Source organism: Montipora foliosa, chromosome 13, assembly GCF_036669935.1.
Source record: "Montipora foliosa isolate CH-2021 chromosome 13, ASM3666993v2, whole genome shotgun sequence".
Taxonomy (NCBI): domain Eukaryota; kingdom Metazoa; phylum Cnidaria; class Anthozoa; order Scleractinia; family Acroporidae; genus Montipora; species Montipora foliosa.
Genome location: NC_090881.1, coordinates 22,886,775 through 22,908,890, shown reverse-complemented (window position 1 = coordinate 22,908,890; position 22,116 = coordinate 22,886,775). Strand labels below are relative to the sequence as shown.

Here is a 22,116-nt window from a genome sequence, read left to right as displayed (position 1 = left end):
TCACTTGGTTGCAAATATGTTGTTGTATGGCAATCAAGACATAACAAACAAGAATTTAATTTCTTTTGATGCAACTCAGTTGGAATATCAACAAAGAAAAATAAAGGTAATCTTACCAGCCCCCCAACTTCACCACGATTTCCCTATCAAAGTAAAAAAAAAAAGCACCAATCAATATTATTATTGGAAAACATCAATCATTGCAGCTGAACTGTTTAAAGTACACAATACCAGATTTTATGAAATGGTGGATTATTTAAGACTTGAATTCCCAATATTGGTCTCAAAACATGATGTTAGCAATGAAAACAAGTTAATCTTACAAAATTAATCCCTGTATGTAGTTCACAACAAATAAATACTGAGGATTTCATGTTATGAATGTTCGAGCTCAAGACTGTAACAGTAAATGCACTTGCACTTAGAAATGAACAACAGTTGGTAACAAGGTGCCTTTCATAGGATAGGATAATACTTACTCTGATACCAGCTTTACCATCAGGCCCAACTGGTCCCTATGAAATAAAAACTTGACCTTTAAATTTCATTTTATAACAATAATTATTATGTACTATGATGGCTATAATTTTCCTATTGAATTTGATCACAGTATTAATTTTAAAATACAGTCAAATCTGTACAAGGTACAAAACAGCTCCAGGTGCTATGTAAACTGGACTTAAAATACAAAAATACATGTAATGTTCAACTTTTTTCTTATAATGCATACCATATATGTTTGCACAAATGTAGTGCATGTATGATTTACCTCTTGAGTACATAACAGACCCAAATCAAATCAAACAAAAAAGAACAACACAAAAAGCCTATTGGAGACTATGTGTAATTCAATGTCCAGTTTTGGCAAGTTTGCATTTTTATCATGTTGATGTGTTAAAATATATATATATAATTATAAATAATTTTATTGAACACATCCCTTGAATGGCCATAATAATAACTGAGACAAAGCTAACCATTCATTACCAATTGTTTTGTTTGTTTTACGAGACATCTGCTTTGTCTCTTTCTACTGGGCAAACCTGCCCAGAGGGAAGGAGCACGAACAGGACTCGAGGTCCTATGCGAGGTGCTCCACCCTACCCTATCCAGACCAGAAAGACCAGACCACAACACCAGGAACTACATGCCCTACTCTTTACGACAAGTGGGCAGGTTCTTTTACGTCCCACAGGATTATGAACATTGAAGGGTTGTGAGACGGGACCTCCGGCTTATCGTCCTTATCCGAGAAGACTAGAGAGTCTAACCATTTGCAGATGTAATTACAAAGGCAGCACTTTCTCCTCAGTTATTTAAAGACCCTGAGTGTTGGTCCGGCCCGAGTTGAACTCGCGCGTGACAGCCCGGTGCTCAACCAACTGAGCCACCGGTGCGCGGCAATTTCACATGTCCAAGCAGCAATCACTTGAAGAAAGGACTGAATAATACATGTATCTCATTAGCACATAGATAGAACTTGGGAGATCAAAAACAAATGTATTTTTTTAACAAAGAGAGAGACCACTCTTAGTTGTTTTGAATGAACATCTGCAGTGGTGAGAGCACTGGCCTTCCACCAATGTGTCCCGGATTAGATTCCCAGACTAGGCGTCACTAACCTTGGATGGTAGAGATGATTTGCAAAAACTGTGTGTGCAGACCCACATTAACCAATGACAAAATACTTAATGGTAATGCTGCTCTTCACCATTTTTTACAAATAAAATTATTTCTTTGATTGATATTGGACATGGATCTACAGTTTAAGGGTGAAGATCCATTGTTCTTAATGCAAGTTCATTTATTTGCTGAGCAAATCCCCTCAACTGTTGGGATTACAGTGTTCTAGCTACACCTAAGCAAGCACTACACCTTCACTTAACATAGCTTTCCTTAAGCACCACTGTAAGGGGAGAGAGAAGGGGGGGGAGGGGGGGTAAGTGCACAGTAGTGTTTGGCAGCATACATTGTAATTATGTACAAAGTCTTGTCAAAGCCACAGCAAGATTGTGACTTGCCATAGTCTTACCTTGGGTCCCATTTCTCCTTTTGTTCCATTAGGGCCCTAAGACACAGCAATAGGTATGTGTTAATGTTATTACTCACGAAAAAACAACACAGACACAATTTGTGGGCCAAGTTGGGCAGGGAATATGCCGGCAAGGCTCGGATGAAACCACCGACCGGAGGGACCGGATGAGGGGCCTCGGCACATCTCGCCACACCGAGGGGGTGCCTCATGCCTGTGCTGCAAGGCGGGCATGGTGGCTGGCATAATGTCCTGGGGCCAAGTTAACCCAGTCCAGCAGTAGAACAACATGCCCCCTCCCTGACGGGGCTTCAGCACAGGGCTGAAGGGGTGCCGCAGGCAGCAATTCCCCGCCCAAAGGCCGAGCAATGCGAAGGTTACCCTGTGCTGAGGCTGATCCTCAAGACCCCTTCTCCACCAAACTACAAGGGAAAAGGGGAGCGAGGCCCTTGTTGGCCCAAGGGGAGGACGAAGGCCGAAAATTTGGGGGAGTGGGGTGTAGAGGATCAGACCCGCGTAATAACATCCTATAATCATGTAGTTCCTAACTAGGGAATAGGAGTAGAATCTAAAGAAGAGTAACTAATAACTAGTATAAAACCCCGTAGCGTCCAAGTCCCAAGAGACAGCAAGTGTTCTCAAGCGGCTGTACGGGTAAAGGGACAACAAAGTTATTACTGACTAAAAGATGACTCTAAAAATATAAACTAAGAACAAGTATAAAACCCCGTAGCGTCCAAGTCCCAAGAGACAGCAAGTGTTCTCAAGCGGCTGTACGGGTAAACAGACAAACAAAGTTATTAGTGATTAAACGTCAGGGCAAGAAGCGAGGTTCTGTGGCACTTGTAAGATTGTTTCCTTTGGTGTCAAGATGTAGCTCTGGTAGGCATCGGATCTCCAGCGACCAAGGACTTTAATCAGCCAATCAGGTAGACCAGCGGCACCAGCCGTTGTTGCGGCTCCAATGCGGAAGCTGTGGGAAGCATAGTGGGTGCTGTTCACACCACAGACGTGTAGGAGGGCGCGTAGATTACTGGTGAGGGAGGAACGGGTGAGGTAACGACCATCGCAAAACTGGAAGAGGGGCTGGGCAGGTCCTTGTGTTGATGTTTGGAGCATGTAATCTCTGAGAGCGGTGACAGCGCAGACCGTTGAGTTTGATTTTGCAATAATGAGCTTGGCTGATTCCCGGAAAGGGTCGGTTTTGGACTTCTTAATAGTAACTTCTAATGAGGAAGGCCGAAAAATAGATGGCTGAAACGTTATGTCCGACCTTGACATATGGGAGGTGATGTCAAAGGTACCACTGCAAGTGAATTCACTGCAGCGAAGGAAACCAAAAAAAGCCAAAGTGAAGGCCGCCCACAGCATGGATGAGTCGGGATCAAGGGACTGGCCTGGTTTTAGTTTGTCATGAATACTATGTAGGATAGAGATTGTAATGGGAAGGCGGGTTCGCTTAGGAGTACCGAGGGACGTCTTAATTCCGCGAAGCGTCTTGTAAAGGAGCGGCATAGAGGCGAAATCCAGGGAATAGCCAAACTCAACATGCAAATTTTTAACTGCTGCCAGGTAGACCCTAATAGTACCATGGGAAACTGAAGATGACAGGTGTGTTACGAAATGAATCAAAGTTGTTTTGCGGGCAGGCAACAAGGGGTACCCCGGCGACACTAAGCGATGACCAAGGCAAAAACGGATAAATTGACGTTCCCCAGCGGAATCAGATCGACGGGTTGAGGTGGCAATAGACTTGAAAATGAAATTGGCCGCTTGCATGGTTAGACCCTCAGCAGGTAAGCAGGAATGGGATAGGGAGTAGGCGATGCATCTGGTGTGAGGAGGTGGAACCGGGACACCTGGAAGCGAGAGAGACTATCAGCAATGCTGTTGTCTAGCCCGGGGACATGTTTGGCAGTGAAGGTAAAGTTGTATTTTAAGGTTTGGAAAGTAATAAGACGGATAAGGTTCATGACACGAGGGATCCTTGAGCTCTTAGAGGATAGTATAGCAACCACAGCCTGATTGTCGCAATGAAAGCAAATTCTACGGTTTGCCCAAAGGGGGCCCCACACCATGCACGCCAAATAGATAGGGAAAAGCTCCTGCCATGTAATGCTGATGCCCATAGAAGTGTTCAGGGAGTGTTCAGGGAGCCATCCACCCTGGAACCAAAGGTTATTGAAAAATGCCCCATAGCCGATGGCGCCGGATGCATCGGTGAACAAGTGAATGTGTGGTGAGGGTTCAGAGTAGGGGGGAAGGAAAAGGCTGACCCCATTCCAGTGGGAGAGGAAAAGTTGCCACATGACAACATCCTTGCGAAAATCGTTGTTGAGAAAAATAACCTGTCCCGGGTTGTTTTGGCCCTTGGTCAGTTGAATAATGCGCTGTAGAAAGGCGCGACCCGGGGAAATGACACGGCAGGCAAACTGCAAGGTCCCAATAAGGGACTGCACTTCCCTTAAGTAACAAGAACGTTTGTGTGACCAACTAGAAAGCATGGCCCTTGCTTTGAGAAGCTTATTCCCTGGGAGACGGGCCTGCATGAGTACCGAATCCAGGGTTATCCCCATAAACTCGAGTGTGGTTGAGGGACGGAAAGTTTTCTTGGGAGCTATCGGGATATTTAATTCCTCAAAGAGGGTCAGCACTTGGCAGAGGGCAGTGGCACAGTGGGATGCGGGGGGAGGTTGAACTAGGAAAAAATCATCCAGAATGTGAATGACAGAGTGAATATTAAGGTGATGTTTTACCAACCATTCCAGGGCATCAGACAACTGGTTGAAGAGGAATGGGGCGCTACGGAGACCAAAGGGAAGGACTTTGTCAAAATAGTACCGGCCCTGCCAAGACATGCCCAGGAGTTCCCAGTCTTGTGGGTGGACTGGGATGATGCGAAAAGCGGACTGAATGTCGGTCTTTGTCATAAAGGAGCCCGGGCCATGCTTGAGTAATAAGGATATTGCGTCATCCACTCGTATATACTGAAGGGTGAAATCTTCAATGGGGATGTTTGCATTTATGCTGTCAGGGGACCCTTTGGGATGGGAGAGATGGAAGATTGTACGCCACTTATTGGAGTCCTTTTTTGGGACCAGACCGAGGGGGTGAATTTGAAAATTGGGAAAAGGGGAAACTTCAAAGGGGCCTGCCACCCTACCAAGTGTTACTTCGTCCAGCAGGTTCTTTTCAATCGCCTGGGGTTGCTGGAAAGCCGAGGGGAGGTTCTTAGCTTGACGGGGAAACCGCTTGCCCTTGTAGCCTACCCGGAAACCGAAGCTGAGACCATGACATAGAAAATTAACAAATTGTTTATCTGGGTGAGTCTGAAGAAGAGTGTGGAGGAGTGACACGTTGACAGGGGTGACTGGTATTTGACTCTTGACGACTTTATTGGTTTGATGACTTTTTATCACTAGCGCTTCGAGACTTTGCAGGGGGCTCGTAGTGGCTGGAGGCTGGGTGTTCTCCGTTGCAGGTTTTGCAGCGATGGCTGAAGGGGCAGGGATCTTGGCTGCATCGGAGGCCTCGGTTGTAGTTGTTGCAAACCCCGCGTTGGACTGAGGTTGGCCTAAGGGCAGAAAGGGAGCACCCATGAGACAAATGGTCCCCACTCCCACAAATGGTACAGCAAGATTTTGCCTGTCCTGTGAATTTCAGCAGGTACAGTTGAATATCCCGTTCTCCCCAATTAATTGAAGGGGAGCAGGCCACTTTCCTGCGGAAATCTATATCGTACGAAAGCCAGGCGAAACCGGCAAATTTGCGGTGCGCAGACCGGATAATCTCCTGGTAGGCGAACATTTCAACAGCCCTGTGGGGAAACGAGGTAAGGAGAACTGTACAGTAAACTGCGAACGCGGACAACCACCTGTCAATCGTGTCGATGTACGTCTTTTTCTTACGGGAGGGGGTAGGGATATTGACATGTTTACCCTCAAATTGTATCGAAATCCCGGGGAGATCGTGGTCAACAAGGGAGGAGTTTTCTGGCAGCAGGGAATCAAACTCAACGAACTCACCGTTCAGGATCGCTTACCTTGTCTTGTGTGGAACGTGCGCCGCGATCGGAGAAGGAGAACATGAAGACGGAGGCGTAGAAAAGTTCGCGGAAGTCGGCTGAGTGAGGAGACTTGACACAAAACTGGGGTCAGATAGTTGCTGTTCGAACGGTGGATTGGACGGCCTTTCTGGTTGGCAGGCCGGTTGACTGGAAGCGGGTGGACTTAAACGGTTGGTACCGAACGACTGAAGCTTGTCGTCGACGATCGAAGCGATCATTTGTGCCAGCGCGGTCGTGCTTCGCGGAACGCCCCTTTCTTCTTGAACGCCGCCATCTTGGATAGTATTTGAGGATGGGCCAGAGCTGTCGGAAGGATCGGCAGATTCGTCCTGCACAACGGAGATTTCCTCTGGGTCGGGTCGTGAGGAAGTTTGTGCGGGCTGAACCGTAGAACTTGTGTTTGCACGGGCCCTTTTGGGAGCAGGCTGGCGTTGATCGGAGTGTCGTGTTCGTGGGGGATTTTCCCTCCTTTCAGGTATTTGAGAGACGCCAGTTGGGATAGAATTCAACCGCTCAAGGAGATTTTCACGGGACCCAGTAATGGGCAAGTTGTTTTGAGCCAATAGAAGGCGGAGCACTTCGTTGGACAAGGTCGAAGAATCCATAGAAAAATAACCTCTGAAAATTTGGTATTGCTGCACGCAACGAAGGCAGAAATGAAATGCCTTTGGATTACAGGACGCATGGTACAAAAGAGGCCACCACGTGATAGTGGCGCGGCACGGAGGCCGAGGGTTCAAAGGTTATCGCTCCTAAACATTAACTTTAATTTTATACTAAAATAACACAAAAGGGTTGTCATGAGTGAACACAATAGAAAAATGTTCCAGACCTAAGCTTTGGACACTAAAACTAGCCAGAGAATTAGCTCTTCTGGCTTCTTCCTCTTTTTTTCCATGGGTAAAGGAAACACAAAAAGACTGCATAAAGTATACATTAACATGTACAATTTATGCGCATGTATACAAGTCATGAAGTCATCACACCCTCCCAAATGACTACAATAAATAATTACAATTGTCATCCACTGCAGCTTATTGTTTGTTTGTTTATTTGTTTATGAGCATTACAATATGATCATAGTCCTAGGCGACCCGCAATTAGCGAAGCTATTCTGGGTGGGCCACCTTTCTTAAAGAAGTCCTGTCTCTGTTCTTGAACACGTATTATTAAATAAAATCCCAAAGTACATACAAAATAAGAAATCAGTTAATTAGTTAATTAATTACACAGTTATCAACATACAAAGTTGAAATATGACTACAATATGATTACAATATAAAATGATTAGATTTGAGTTTAAATTTAGATTTATCAGAAAGTTACTTATTGGAATTGTATGTTACACACATGTGCACATGCACTACACAGTAATCGATTAGATCCTCAATGTAAACTTCAATATCATGCTTATCATCACCCATTGTTTTAAGGTTCAGAATGGAGGAATGGAGGTTTTCTCAGCGGTGATAATAATTATTGTTACTCATGAATGCATACATTAAAAAATATAATGTTTAGGTTAAGCATGTGGCTTTTCATTTTACACCTTATTTAACTCGTTAATAATTTATGCTGGGTTGATTATCTTATTCAGACTTCCCTCCATTTACAAAAGATTGTTTTACAAAAACAAAATGGTATGACATGCATTGTACATGACATGCTGGCACTGAATAGGTGGTTTACAAAAATGGTATCAGTGTTGTATCTGACTTGATGGACACAAGGCAAAATATGATACAATGTACACTTCCATTCGTATTGTCAACATTGTTTACATAATTTAGTAGAACAATCAGTATATACACTGCTGGAAAAAAATCTTGTGATAATAATCATGACTTCACATTACTTCCTACACTAAAGCAATATTATCCCATTTGATGTAGATTTCTAATTAACAGGGGGGGGGGGGGGGGCAAGAGGACCGGTCACTCCTCTTTTTTCCTGTAGCCTTAGGTTTTGGTCCAAAATGCCACATCTCACTCGACATGAATTTGCTTGGTTCCCAGGGAGGGGGGGGGGGGGGGAGGGGGGAAGGGGTGAACATTTCCCTTAAATCATCACTGAAGGGTCAGTTAAATGAAGTAAACTCAAAATTCTGTAGTTGTGTGGACTTATGATAATTCATGCCAAGAAACATCTACTGAACCTGTAAACCCACAATTATTATTATCAAAGTACATGTATTACACATTGTACACGAACAGGACCAACCTGGGCACCTTTAGTTGCATTAACTGGGCCATCATATGCATCACCCTGTAAGACAGATAAAGCAGATAAGACATTTAAACTCCAGGGCCCGGTTGTTCAAAAGCCAATTAACGCTAATCCCAGATTAAAGATTAACCAAGGAGTTTATTTCTCTACTCCCAAAGTGCTGTTCAACGCTGATAATCGGCCAAACGTTACATTGGAAGAAGTCAATCTTGGAAAACAAAAATAAGCAAAAGAAGCTTTTTACCAAAAAGTTAAAACTTCAAACAAAAGTTTACGCTAATCCTGGATTAAGTTAATCGGCTTTCGAACAACCGGGCCCAGGCCACTATCTCTCTACAGCTAAAAAGATACATACAAGTCATGTAAAATAGAAAGATTGGAAACTTCACAAGCCAACATGCTGATGGAAAGCAAGAATGATGATGACACCTGAAGATGGTGAAAAATGACAAGTTTGATGTCTGGTAGCCTGCTTGCAGGCGGTAGATGTTGTCGCCATGAAACATGTATCAGACGCCATATCGGATGAGTGTGGGATGAGGTAGGTCTGGGGCGGGTGACAAAACGATGGGGTGGGGAGTGGGAAGAGCAGAGAGAAAAACCAACTCTCATGTTTCAAAAGACTGTGTCTTTCCAATTGGGAGTCTGCTGAGAGTCTTCTTCTTCTTTCAAATGTTGCAAGCGGGGTCAGGGCAGCTTAGTGGTTATCCCCGAGCCCCCGAGCCCCGAGGTCGTCTGTGGGCTGACTTTCAGTCAATGGCCATATTTACACAAGAGGACGTCAAACAGGTCTCAGACATCTAAGACACCTTAGACGACTAGTATAAATACGGGAAATAAGGTGGACACATTAAACATCAGACAAATGAAACGTCTCAAGTTAAGTGGGTCTAAATGATGCACTTCACAGATGTCTTAGCCATCTCAGACATCTAAGCCGTCTAGTATAAAGACGAGACGCACTAAACTGGGACGCACTTAGCAATGAAGGGCACACATTCTCTTTGGTGATTACCGGTAAATCCCAGTATCTTTTGAAGAAAATCATGAAGTTGAATTTGATTTCTAGGCGTTGAAGTTAACTGCATCCTGTATTTATATTAGTCGCACTTATGGCCAGATGTGTGGACGGTTTAGACGTCCTCTAGTACAAATATGGCCAATCTCAATCTGACTCTGAGGGTTTTTCTCCGGGCAGCTGTAGGCAGATACCCTTGATAGGGATAGCCTCTGGTATCCTTCCCTTTCATTGAAGTGAATGAATGAAGTTGCTTTAATTAAAGGTATGGTTCTGGCAAAACTATCAGTCTATGATAAATTGAATCACTGTATACACTGTAATTACCTTGGGGCCCTGTGGGCCTTTGTCCCCAGGATCACCCGCAACACCCATGGTGCCTGTCTGTCCATCAAAGCCAGGTTCTCCCTGCAAATCAAGACATGGAATTTTGTTTGAACTATTGGATTATATTTGCATGGAATGAATAATTACAACAACAAAAAGGATCATTGCTTCAGTTTGACAAAAACTGCTATCAATGCAGGTCCGCTTTACAATGATTCATATGTACTGTACATAAACTGCATACCACTAAAACACTACTACTGCAGTCCCTTTGTAGCAAATAGCATGCTTTGTCAAGTCTGGTCTCAGCTTTTCTAATGCTAGATTATGCCTACATCTAGTTGGATAAATATGATTGAATCTGCATTTTGATCCAGGCAAAACCTTCGACTAACCTGCGTAGCAACCGATTCCAGTGGGCGAGTAAGGAATTCATTTTTCAGGTCATGCAAGAAGACGGTGAGCACAAATAAATGGAGGGGGGAGGGGTACCGGAGAGGAGAAGGAAACGTTCCTTCCCTCCCCTTCTTGCTTCTCCCCACTTTTCGTGTGGCCAGAACATCAAAAATCTTCAAAATTCCCCGCACAGAAACACTTGCTTCAAGGGCTACAGTTCTACCTTTGTTTTATTGCCTCAATTTGTTCCACAGTTAAGAAAAAAATGCAGGGAGCATTTGAATAGCCTTTCGCTTTCACATGCCTTTGCATTGGGGCATGTGAAACTTGTAAAACTGAGCATACAGGAAAATGTGCGAATATTTATATTTTTCGATTCTTTCAGATTCCCAATTTTTCTTGCATGCAGTGCCGCCACTCTGAAATATTAAGGCAACAGCATTACCACAGATAATAATGCTACATAATATTTGGCTGCTTTCATCTTTGCCTTTGTCCTGTCCCAGTTTTTGTCCTACACTGTCCCTTAGTAATTTCGAGGTAGTCTTGATGGACAAAGACAAAGTTTTGATGCATCCTGATGCCAAATAGGATATAATTTATACATTGTACTTTGCACGCTATTGTAGCATACCCTGTCAACTCCAGTCACTGCTTCTCTAATGATAAATTACGCATTATGCAGTTGGATAACTATGTACTAACAGTTTATTTAATATAGGGAAGATGGCGTTGACGTTACCTATTGTCATTAATGTGCCAACCAAAGCCTCATTGGCTATCGAAACAAAGGGTCTTTTGTTGCTGTGGTTGGCACATTTTGATTAACAAAAGTAATGTTTGTAAACAGATATTTTCCCTATAATGCTTCATACTTCTTGTCCAACAAAAGTCATCATGAGAACAAAACTTTTACTTGAGTCCAAGTACAGACCCAAAAGATGGATGCCCATGAAACATTGTGTTTAATCCATGCTTGTTCAAGTACTACTTAAACAATGCGAACTTGATCTACTACTTCAAGATCTTTGGTTTTTATGCTTGTGAGGATTCTAAGAAGCTGCATTATTGCTGATATGAGGCTTTTTTTGTTGTTTTCAGCAGAAAATGTTGTGATTATAAAGTGGATGCAAATTCTCAACAATTTCATGGACCCCTTTCCTTTCTTTCATGCTGTCAGATGCAAAATACATGTATCATACTCACTTTTTCCCCATCACAACCACAGAGTCCCATGAAACCTTTGGGCCCATGAATACCTGGAATACCCTAGAAAGAAAGAAAGACCAATAAGAAATGTTCTTCATATGGTGAAAATTAAAGAGCATGTATATATAATAACTAAGATAAAAGCACATGCACGATAAGCAATAATTTTTATTCTTCTTACAATGTATTAGTTAGTCATTGAATAGGTATAAGTAATTTAAAGTAGTAGTAGTTTTTGACGACATTGACATTTTCCAGGATGAATGCTTTTTATACCTTGGCAGGCAGAATAAGTAAGAAAATTGTTTTGGAGGGGACTCAATCTCAAATCCATGCATGTTGATAGTGATTAACATATCAGTAACTAAGAGATAATATTATAGCAAATTTCTGCGGTATTAATGCCAGTTTCTGTGTAACAAAAAGGGCTTTTATTTTTAAGATGGAGAGAATGTTATTTCCTTTCGTTACTGTTAATGCACAGAGTTTGACCTCTGGGAGAACCATTCAGTTATTACTAAAACTAATTTTAAAATTTACCCAGGGACTGGAATATCAAAATAAGTGTATTTTTACACAGAATGGAAGATAAGAACTATACAAAACTATACTGCAATCTACACTGTATTTTGTATCTGTTATTGCTAAATCTTTGAGCATTGATAGTACAGCAACAAATTAGGACAAGAACCACAGGATTGTAACACTTACTGGTATTCCATGAAGGCCTGGAAACCCAGGAACACCAACCAATCCCTAAAAAGGACAAAAAGAACAATGTCACTGTACATGTACATGCATATTTATCTCTCAAATACTGAGGTATACTTACAGGTATACAATCATGCAGCCAATAATTATGTCTGGTGATGCAAGCGAGAGCTACACTGTACAGTCATAGCCCATAAGTTCCATTACAGACGTGCCAAGCCAGCTTGTTTGACAGGTACTTTTATGTTGCTGTAGTCAATTAGGATGCCTTGGGACCTTGGCAACTTGGCAAGTTCAAGGCCATGGCCTCCACGAGCCACGAGCCCTTCATCTCCTCGGCATGGAATGGGGTTAATGGCTAAGTTACAGCATTTGCCAGACATGGGGGTGGTATTCTAACTGGGAGTTGGCCGCACACAGTAGAATCGTCTGGATTCCCAAGGCACCCACCTTCCATTTAAGCGAGGCAGCAGTCACAAAATAATAATTATTTACAAATTAATGAAATAGGAAAGGAAGGAAACCTATTTTACTTTACCAATTACCATCACAGTTCTCCACACAGAGACATCCAAGGACAAGAAAAACTCATTTTCAAGGGAGGTACATTATCCATTGTGAGTTATACAGTACATGTCTTAAGTGCAAGGTCATATTGCTGTTGCAGGTTAGCTCTATTTTCCAGTATGAAATTTCAAGGAAGTACTGTACCTTTTCACCTGCTTCTCCAATCTCCCCGGACACTCCAGCATTTCCCTGAGAAAAAAAACAAACAAACAATTTAGAACCATAATTTTATACCAATGTAAGCAAGCAGAAGAATCTTTGGAAAAAAAATCAAAATTTTGAAGATGATAAAAGCCTATTTCTGAGTTAATGTCAGCCTCCTCTTCTAAGCGAGTCTAAGTGTGAAGTTTTTCTCATGAAAATTAGTTTTCATTCATATGTAAAGTAGAAAAAACAAAAACTTCGCTCTTAGTCTCGCTTTGAAGTGGAGGTAGACATGAACTCGGAAATGGCCTATTATTTTATGAGAACAAAGTACATTTTTACTATTGTCATTCCACACATCCCTCACTAAAAACTACCTGATTCCTGTAAAATGTGGCCAAACAAAATCCAGTTTTCACTCCTCGCGTTCAAAACTGACCAAATGGACCTCAGACAGCATGACTATTTCAGGGGTGGGGGGTAGGGGGTGAAGGGTACCATAGCTGAAATAACCCAAACCTTTACAAAAACACAAACCTTAGGCTTAAACACTATGCTAATGTTTAGGCCTAAGGTTAGCATATTTGTAAAGCTTTGCATCGTTTCAGCTATGGTACCCTTCACTCCCTACCCCCTACCCCTCAAACTCCAACCCCTCACCCCCTACCCCTGCAATAGTCATCATTGCCAACCTAAGAAGATTGGATCTAGGAAAAAGTGACAGCATTTCTCGCTAGCTTAAAATTTCAGCATGTAAATTCAGCTTATTACATGATTTTAAAAGTCTGGAAACCCAAAAATCCCGTGGTGCATATTATATTAAACCAGCCTAAACCAGCCAGACAATTTTACTTGTCAATGGGGAACCCCCGGGAGTCAATGGGTTAATTCAGACACATACAAAAGCATTGCATTCTTAAACTAGTGGGTCTTTGATCTCATTTTCTCGTTGATCCAGCTCTCTCAAGATTTTAAAGTTAGTTATGGCAGACCATTAAATAGGAAAATTCCAGTTAAAAATAAACAGGTGTCTTTTTGAAACCAAGGCTTAAAACTTGGGTCACTTGGGTCACACTGAAGAAAAGTACTTACTGTGACCAAAATATGAAAACCAACCAAATTCAATCAAATACAAGTACCTTGTATCCTTTTAAGCCTCTCAAGCCATCTCTTCCAGGAGGACCCTACAAAACATGAAAAAAAGGTCATCTAAAGTGACTTTATGTCAACCTATTATTTTACAATGACTGCAAAAATTCTCGCATGCTCATTGGCTAATTTTTATTATCAATAAGCGGACAGACACATAAATTTATAATTTATGCAATAATGACACGATATTGCTCGCGTCAGATTGAAGTTTCTTGCATTTTTGTCTCTCTTTCTTCTCGTATTTTGACTTAATTTTGACCCCCCATCGCCTTGTGGATCGACAGCTACTTTGACAATGTTATGATGCAATTCAAGATCAATAACAGGACAGACGCATGAAAAACTGACATTCACAATATTCTAATTTTTGTGCAATTTACTTCCTGTTAAGCATTGTAAGTAATTTAAAACTTTAGTGTATAAAGACAACGGTACTTTAATAATAATGTCACAATTGCTGGCAATCCTAACAAATTACTCCTACAGAGATCTTACTTACTATCCATAGCATGCTTGACCTTACAGATGTACTTAATAATTATTAAAGTGTGCTATTTTCTGCATTTTCCTGGGTTTTTTACACTAGCATGCTCAATTCTCTATTCATTATGGATAAATTAGAATAATAATTTATTGTACACATGTACGGTAAACGTCCATGTATACTCCGCACTTTTTTTCACAAAATTGAAGCCATAAATCAAGGGTGCGGCTTATCCATGGATACATCTGTGTTTGGAGTTTTAAAAAACCTAATTAATATTCATACAACTTCTTAAGATCTCAGTAAAGAAACATAAAAGAAACTGAGAGCATTTTGTTGTTGTTTATTGACTTTTTAATGAGTGGTGGCTCCTAAAGGAGCCGTTTGTGTCTTCACCTGTTTATCAGCGAATCTTGCTCTCCAAGAGTTCTTTCAAGCGATTAATTTTCGCTTTACTCGAACAAGTAAACACCACCCTACAAGGAATCTCCATTCCTCCGCACAGCAGCGCACAGCTGTTTGCAGTGACTTCTTTGGCCAGTCACTTCCACGCATATCTTTCCGCCACGTGCAATAAAATACCACAAAATTCGCGAATACTCGCAAGGTAAATGGCCGACTGTTTTGTTGCCCTTGACCATCTTCTCGGCAAATTTGTCGACTGCATTATCAAGCTCCTGTTCTGCATGAATTTTTTCGCCTATTGCGGGCACAACTTTATAGAAGTGGTCATGATACCCAGGCCCTGGCCCAGACTCCTCCCCACATTTAAAGCTTGGCTACTAAGCACTCGTTCGCTTTGTTTCAATATCGAAGGAATTTCAACTTAATGGTGAAACCTTGATTGTTTGTCCTTGTTGGTTTATAGCAATAGAACGTTACTGGAACTTCAAACTTTATTGTATTACATTTTTTTCCAAAATCTGCGCTTCTAAATTCGGGGTGCGGCTTATCTACGGATGCGGCTTATACATGGACGTTTACGGTACATGTACCCGTGGTACTGCATGGCAACGATTTTATTTCCGTGTTTTCCGTCTTCTGTCCTTGTAGTTTACCATAAAATCCTTTCATGCACTTTGTCATTAATAATAAATTATCATTAATTTAAATTAAATTATCATTAATAATAAATTATCATTTTATCATGAATAATTAATTATCATTAATAATGAATATAATAATAAATTATCATTAAGAATAAATTATCATTATTAAACGTTTTTCAATACATTACAATGTTAGCATACATTTAATATTTTTAACTTTTAATGTCTTACACACCTCTAATCCTTGTAATCCTCGTTTGCCATGTTGACCTGGCCTTCCCTACGGAAAAGAAAATACAAAAAATAAACAATTGATCTTCATAGTTTAAAAAAATACTATATAGATATTGTCGCTGTTTTCAAGCTTTATTATACATTTATTACATGGCTTGTGTTTGTAGCCGATACAACGCGCGCTCTGATTGGCTAATTGTGACTGAATTTTAGGGCATTATTCTCCCGTAATGCCCACGGGCCGATTACGGGCTTGCAAAAACAAAGCAAAAGGTAATTAAAAAACCATATAATAAACTACTTACTAACCAAGCTAGCTCAAGCCATACTGGGGAATATTGGCCCTCGGTCGTTTTTGTACGGACCAAGCGCAGCGAGGTCCGTACTGCCACGACCTTGGGCCAATATTCCCCAGTACGGCCCTCGCGCTCGATTAGTAAGAAGTTAGTAATGCCCACTCCAACCTCTCTTGTCTGATTACCTAGGTGCATTCTAAATTCTGGAATACAATGTAGTTTCACCAATGTACATGTATCCTTACCAGGGACAAGATGTTTAGTGCATATGACTTTTGAGCATACTTAATCGAAGAGTCAGGCCATAATTAGGAAAATACACGAACCATAATGATGTATTAAGTTGATTCCAATGAGCGTCTTTACATAGAGCCCTTCAAACTGGGGGTGTGTGGAAAAGCAGGAATCTGAAACCAGATCCCAAACTGGATTACTGAACAAGAAAGATCAATGATATCTAGTTGTCTTATTTCAGCTAAAAAAGTTGTCTTATGTTACACACTTTACACTGCAAAACTGATTTTTACGAATTTGGAGTACTACATGTAAGAACATTGTTGTGACAACAAAGTTTGTTTGTTCGTTCGTTCATTGGGAAACAATGTGCTTGATACTCCAAATCCATAAAAATCAGGAATGTAATATAACATACAGTACAACTTTTCATCTGAAATAAAACAACTGGCTATCAATGACCTTTCTTGTTCTTATTCCAGTTCCAGTTCCACTTCCACTTCCACTTCCAGCTCCAGGTCCAGATTTCCCAGACGCCCTCAAACTGGCACAAACATGAAATGGAACTGCCGACTCATTAGTTGGGTTAAAGGAATGTTGGACTACCATGCACATGAGGGACATTTGGGGACAACAATCACAACAACATACAAAATCCTTAGCCCATTGACTCCTGTAACGCCAGAAAATTTTATGCATCAACTGGGGGTGTCCCCTCCATTAAAGGTCAGTCAGCATTGGGACCATACCGACCAGGCTTCTGTTGTCGAAAAGGTGGATAGCGTTAGCCACTGGATAAATCACTATCCAACGGATAGAGCAGTTTTCAATTGAGTGTCGAAAGTAATTAGCGAATTGCTTTAGTTTATGATTACTTCCCTCAGTGATTGGTTCAAAGTTCTCGCATCATTTTTTCAACCAAATCAGAAGTGAAACCAAAACCAATCGTGGCTCGCGCACGCACATTTTTCCGCGCTTTGTGCCGGTTACGTGTAATTACTTCGAGTTTTGATTGGTTTGCCGGATTGTCTCCGTCCTTTTTGATTGGCCAAAGTAATTACTTTGGTTTTGGTTTTATGACACTCATTTGAAAACTGCTTTAAACACTAGCAAAACCAATTGATTTATCCAGTGGATAGCGCTATCCACCCTTCGAGCAACTGGGACCTGGACATGAACATGGTAGTTTTATTAGTTTGAAAAGTGTCTACCTCAACCTGAAATCAAATTGCAAATCTGCTTGAAATCTGTTCCAATCCTTTCGGGTTTTCATTAAATTTTACATGTAAGTCTATAACTGAAAACCTGTTAAAATGACTTATACTCATCCTACACAAAATCTCACTTTAATTAAGTAACTCGACTAAAAAATGGTGTTCAGTGTGCATGTGCAAAACCTGACATTGTCCTTTTAAGTAACTAAAGAAATCACTGCCTTTGCTTTGGAAACGGCAAACTGTAACACTTCCTTGCCTGTCTCTTGAGATGGTGAAGACATTATTAATACTTTATTAACCTAAAATCCAGTCTTCCTGGTTTTTGAAGGATACACACACTGATCACAAAATAAAGGGGAATTGTCTGGTGTCCTGTTATTGAACAGTTTTTAATAAAATCAGTAATACAATGTAGGGCCAAAAGCTTACCCTTGAACCTTTGGGTCCACTTTTGCAGTTGCATTCATCATCATTTTGATCCTAAAAACCCAATAAATTTCCAAAGATTTTTATAAACAAGAATAACAATAATTATTACTGGTGTATATATTATTCAACTCCACACACAAGAAAGTTCAAAGAGGGAGAATTGTTACTAGAGTTTCCCGCACAACTCTCCATCTTTAATACATTTTGCTCTGCACAATTTTGCATAGAGCACTCCTAGGCGCGGTGGCCTCATGGTTAGTGCGCTCAACTCCGGATTGAGTGGTCCGGGTTTGGGTCCTGGCCGGGGACACTGTGTTGACTTGTGTTCTTGGGCAAAACACTTTACTCTCACGGTGCCTCTCTCCACCCAGGTGTATAAATGGGTACCGGCGATTCGCGAATTTAATGCTGGGGGTAACCCTGTGATGGACTAGCATCCCATCAAGAGGAAAGTCGAAACACTCCTAGTCGCTTCATGCTACAGTAACTGGAGATAAGCGCCAGCCTGATCAGGATGAGCCTTCTATCTTACTCCTATGATAAGTGAAATAATCTCTTTAACTTCATTTATATATACTAGTAGAAATCGCAGATTATTGAAAAGCACTCAGTATTCGCTTTGCAAGCAGAGCAGAAGGCTAGGGAAAGGAAAAATCTAATAGTACCAAAGTTTGGAGATAATGATAAGCATGTACTTCTTCAGATGGTTTAATAAGTGTTGCAGTACTATGACTCATACATTTTGCCCTTGGCTAGACTCTGAATCATAAGTAAGTGCGATGAGTTGTGGTCACAATAACTACACGTCATTTCTGATGAAAAAATACAACATAAATACACCCTTGCTCCCTGACAGGACATGTGGTTATTAGAAAAATACTAAACCCAGAAGGATTGAAGAAAAGAAAAGGGAATCGAGTAACAATGGCATCAATGCTGATGCGTTGATCATATCCAAGTTCACTTCAACTTCTTTTTCACAGCAAGTTAAAGCGTGAATTGCCGTGGTTATCATTTCTGCTTTTCATGTGAATAAAGTATAGTTTTATACATCAGAAACTAACTGACAGCTTGAAATAGTTAGTGCTTGTTGTTCCATTTAAACCCGTTGAGGATTTTGAGAGGATTCACTGAAGGTACTCCCTGTCGAGCAGGGTTGGCATCTGGATGGGAGACCATTGATATACACCTGTGAATGCCATAGGCATCGTAATGCCCTTTTTCAATCACAATACCCACATTTAACGGAATCCTGACTATTCACCTTAGGATACATAGGAGAGTATCAAGTATTTATCAATGAATCAATGAGTCAATGAGTTAGTGCAGTTACCCTAACCCATAAAATGAAAGCTAAAATTTCAGAGAGTGCTTAGGCCTAATCACTGAAACGAGGGCTTAGACTTATCAATAAATTATTGCTATATTGACTGTGAGTCTCATTGACTCATGACTCATTGACCCATTGACCATTTGACTCATAAATCATGGGACCTCGACATAGGAACCTTAGGAGGTTGGAATCACTAGACAAGCCAAGATGCTTGTGGAATGTGGCTAGAAATGGAAACGTTTGGCATAAAGAGGTACGTAGTTACCAAAACATGGAACGAAATAAAACCACCTACAACCATCTACATGTACAACCACCTCAAAAACATCTACACAAAGAACCAAATACCATCTTAAACAGGCCATAATTGTCTAAAATAAGCGAGACGACAATTATGTGGTTACCATTGAGCCAAAAAATCCGGATGGAATGATAGTGGCCTAAAGGTAAGCAATTTTCTGAATTTGTTAAAAACCATCTGAATGAGAATGGCGCTTTACCTTGCATTCTAACCTGTAAACCAATCTAAAATCGTGAGAAAGGGCCTGGAAATGGAACGATCCCCACAAAATTAATTTCCCTAATTCAGGGAAATATTAAGTGGCACCATTCATACAGCATGCAGTGCGAACGAATGGTGCCACTTTATTTCCCAGAATACAGGAAATTCATGAGGATCATTCAGTTTCCAGGCCCTTTCTCATGATTTTAGAGCGGTTTACAGAACGGAATGCAGGGTAAAGCACCATTCTCATAGGGTTGGTTTTCAATAAATTCGGAAAATCGCTTACTTTTTAATTTAAGCAAACAATTTTTGTTTGCCCATAGAAATGCAGTTAACTGCCAAAGGCATAAGTTCCAAACTGCATTTTTTAACATTAATGAGAGATGACATACAGTACAAAGATGCACGTCTGGGAGGGTCTCTTTGAACCTCCCATCAGTTGAGCAACCCATTAATTAATCACTGTATTTCTATGTTATTTTCATTAAAGATTACTAACAAAGGGAATTCTGCAAGTTGCAAAAAAGCAGTTTAAGTATAGCTTGAACACAAAGAAAAGGAAAATTATAGAAATAAACCATCACTATTGTTTATTTGTGTGTAGTTAATTGGCTTACATTAGGAAACTGGTGTGAAATATAACCTCCCACCAATGTGACCCAGGTTTGGGAGTCTATGTGGGTTGAGTTTGTTGGTTCGATTAATTTTCTACTCTGCTGTGAGAGGTTTCCTCGGGGTACTTCGGTTTCCCTTCTCCTCAACAACCAACATTTGACTTGATTTGCGTTAATTGTTAATTTCAGTTTACAGTGCTCCAGCGCTAGAACGACTAGACACTTAAATAAAGGAACTTTATTTCCTTTCCGCAGGATGCTTAGCCACTTATTTGACATGAGTATAGAAGTACTGTTATCTGTCTGGTCGAACAAGAGAATGATTATTTCCGACATATTTAGATCACTACTTTACAAGTTATTTTTTTAAGTACCATCGACCAAACTCTGTTCAGTGTGCACAATATTGAAGACAGTTCTCAAATTTTTTTTATAGCTTAAGAAGACCTTTTATCCTTTGACCTCAAGTGTCTGAATGAGAATATTAATGACTAATTTTAAAACTCAGTATTTACATGTATAGGAGGTATGCTGAAGGCACGGACGATACACACACTATTCTCAATCAAAAGCTTGGAATACCCTTGGACTTAAAAATATAAACAAGTGCATGGGTCCCAATTTATACCACAAGAATGCTAAAAGAAAGCAAAAGAACCCTCGAGCTAAATTGCCAAACACGGTGAACATAGGGCGCGATACTTCGAAGAGCATCGTTTTAAGTTTTTTCCTATTCCATGCTTAAAGGCACTTTCAGACAAATGTAAACAGAAAAGGCGGCATTTTAGTTTAGAATCACTCCGTAAAAACAATAAAACGAAACGTTCCGTTGATTGGAAAAACAAAGATAAACAACGAGTGTCCTTTACAATAACTCGCGCTCGAGAGACGGTCACTTGCAGAATTCGTGTCTTCACGCGGTCTCGATCGAGAGTACATGCCGCGGTAACACGCTGAACGTGGGCGTCACGCAGAGTTTTGGTTACCCACACATTTGGCAATATTTATAACAAACTTTCGAGATCTTACAATCACAAGGAGTGAATAAAAACAAGGTGCTGAGCATTTCCTTACCTGTGAATTCACCGTTTGGAAAACGAGGAAAAGGAGGACGACTAGCGAGGCCGACCTGAGGAAAGAAATGCCATTCAAAACGTGAAGCGTTCCGCTCGAGAAAAGCCAGAATTGAAAATAAAGAACGAGACGATCTAAGAAATTTTCGCACGACACGAAACCCTCGGTAGTCCCTACCTTAACCTCATGATGAAAAAATATCAACTAAGCTCCAACAAGAGCCTCAAAGCGTGAAGATTTTCAGCGCCAGTAAACGAGACTTGCTTCGCGGTTACTCGACCGTGGACGAACACAACGGCCTGTTATCCGAGCTTCTTGAGAGCCCAGGGGCCGAATCAAAGGAAGTGGGGAAAATCGTTTGTGTTGCAACCAAATATCGTAACATTAACCAGCCCTTGTGACCTCACATTTTTTTGCATAGGCGTAGAGAGGAAGTATCACAATTCGGGATTGACTAATCACACCTCAATATCAGAAATACCTTGATTCTTGACACGCCTTGGCGCCCACTCCCAGGCTGGTTTTCGCGGCAAATAACAACAGCTTGTGTGTTTACATAGCAATTGACAAAATACACTTTGATTGACAAGTTTTAGCGGGGAAAAATAGAGAATTAATAAAACAAACAAAAATCAACGCTAATCGTGAACAGCCTATACGACGACAAAGCGACTTGCGACGCAAGAAATGATACGAGAAATATACGCAGACACATTAATTTTTCTTTATTAGTGTCACTTACAAAACAATTTCTACTGAGTTGGCGCATGCTGCATTTGGTTATGTTTGCATCGCTACT

At 41.0% G+C, this 22,116-nt stretch overlaps 1 protein-coding gene across 1 annotated transcript in view; it reads right to left on the bottom strand.

Moving 5' to 3' along the window:
• Positions 1-21,664, bottom strand: part of LOC137982582 (collagen alpha-5(IV) chain-like) — an 86,519-nt gene extending 64,855 nt beyond the window's left edge. Inside the window, exons 1-13 of the mRNA XM_068829697.1 lie at positions 21,495-21,664; positions 21,318-21,372; positions 17,792-17,842; positions 15,617-15,661; positions 13,836-13,880; positions 12,697-12,741; positions 11,986-12,030; positions 11,272-11,334; positions 9,670-9,750; positions 8,319-8,363; positions 2,033-2,068; positions 480-515; positions 117-143 (exon numbers count right to left, since the gene is read on the bottom strand). Coding sequence (XP_068685798.1) covers positions 117-143; positions 480-515; positions 2,033-2,068; positions 8,319-8,363; positions 9,670-9,750; positions 11,272-11,334; positions 11,986-12,030; positions 12,697-12,741; positions 13,836-13,880; positions 15,617-15,661; positions 17,792-17,842; positions 21,318-21,372; positions 21,495-21,505 — 585 coding nt within the window. The 5' untranslated portion in view covers positions 21,506-21,664. The remainder of the gene's footprint in view (positions 1-116; positions 144-479; positions 516-2,032; positions 2,069-8,318; positions 8,364-9,669; positions 9,751-11,271; positions 11,335-11,985; positions 12,031-12,696; positions 12,742-13,835; positions 13,881-15,616; positions 15,662-17,791; positions 17,843-21,317; positions 21,373-21,494) is intronic.
• Positions 21,665-22,116: the final 452 nt, after the last annotated feature.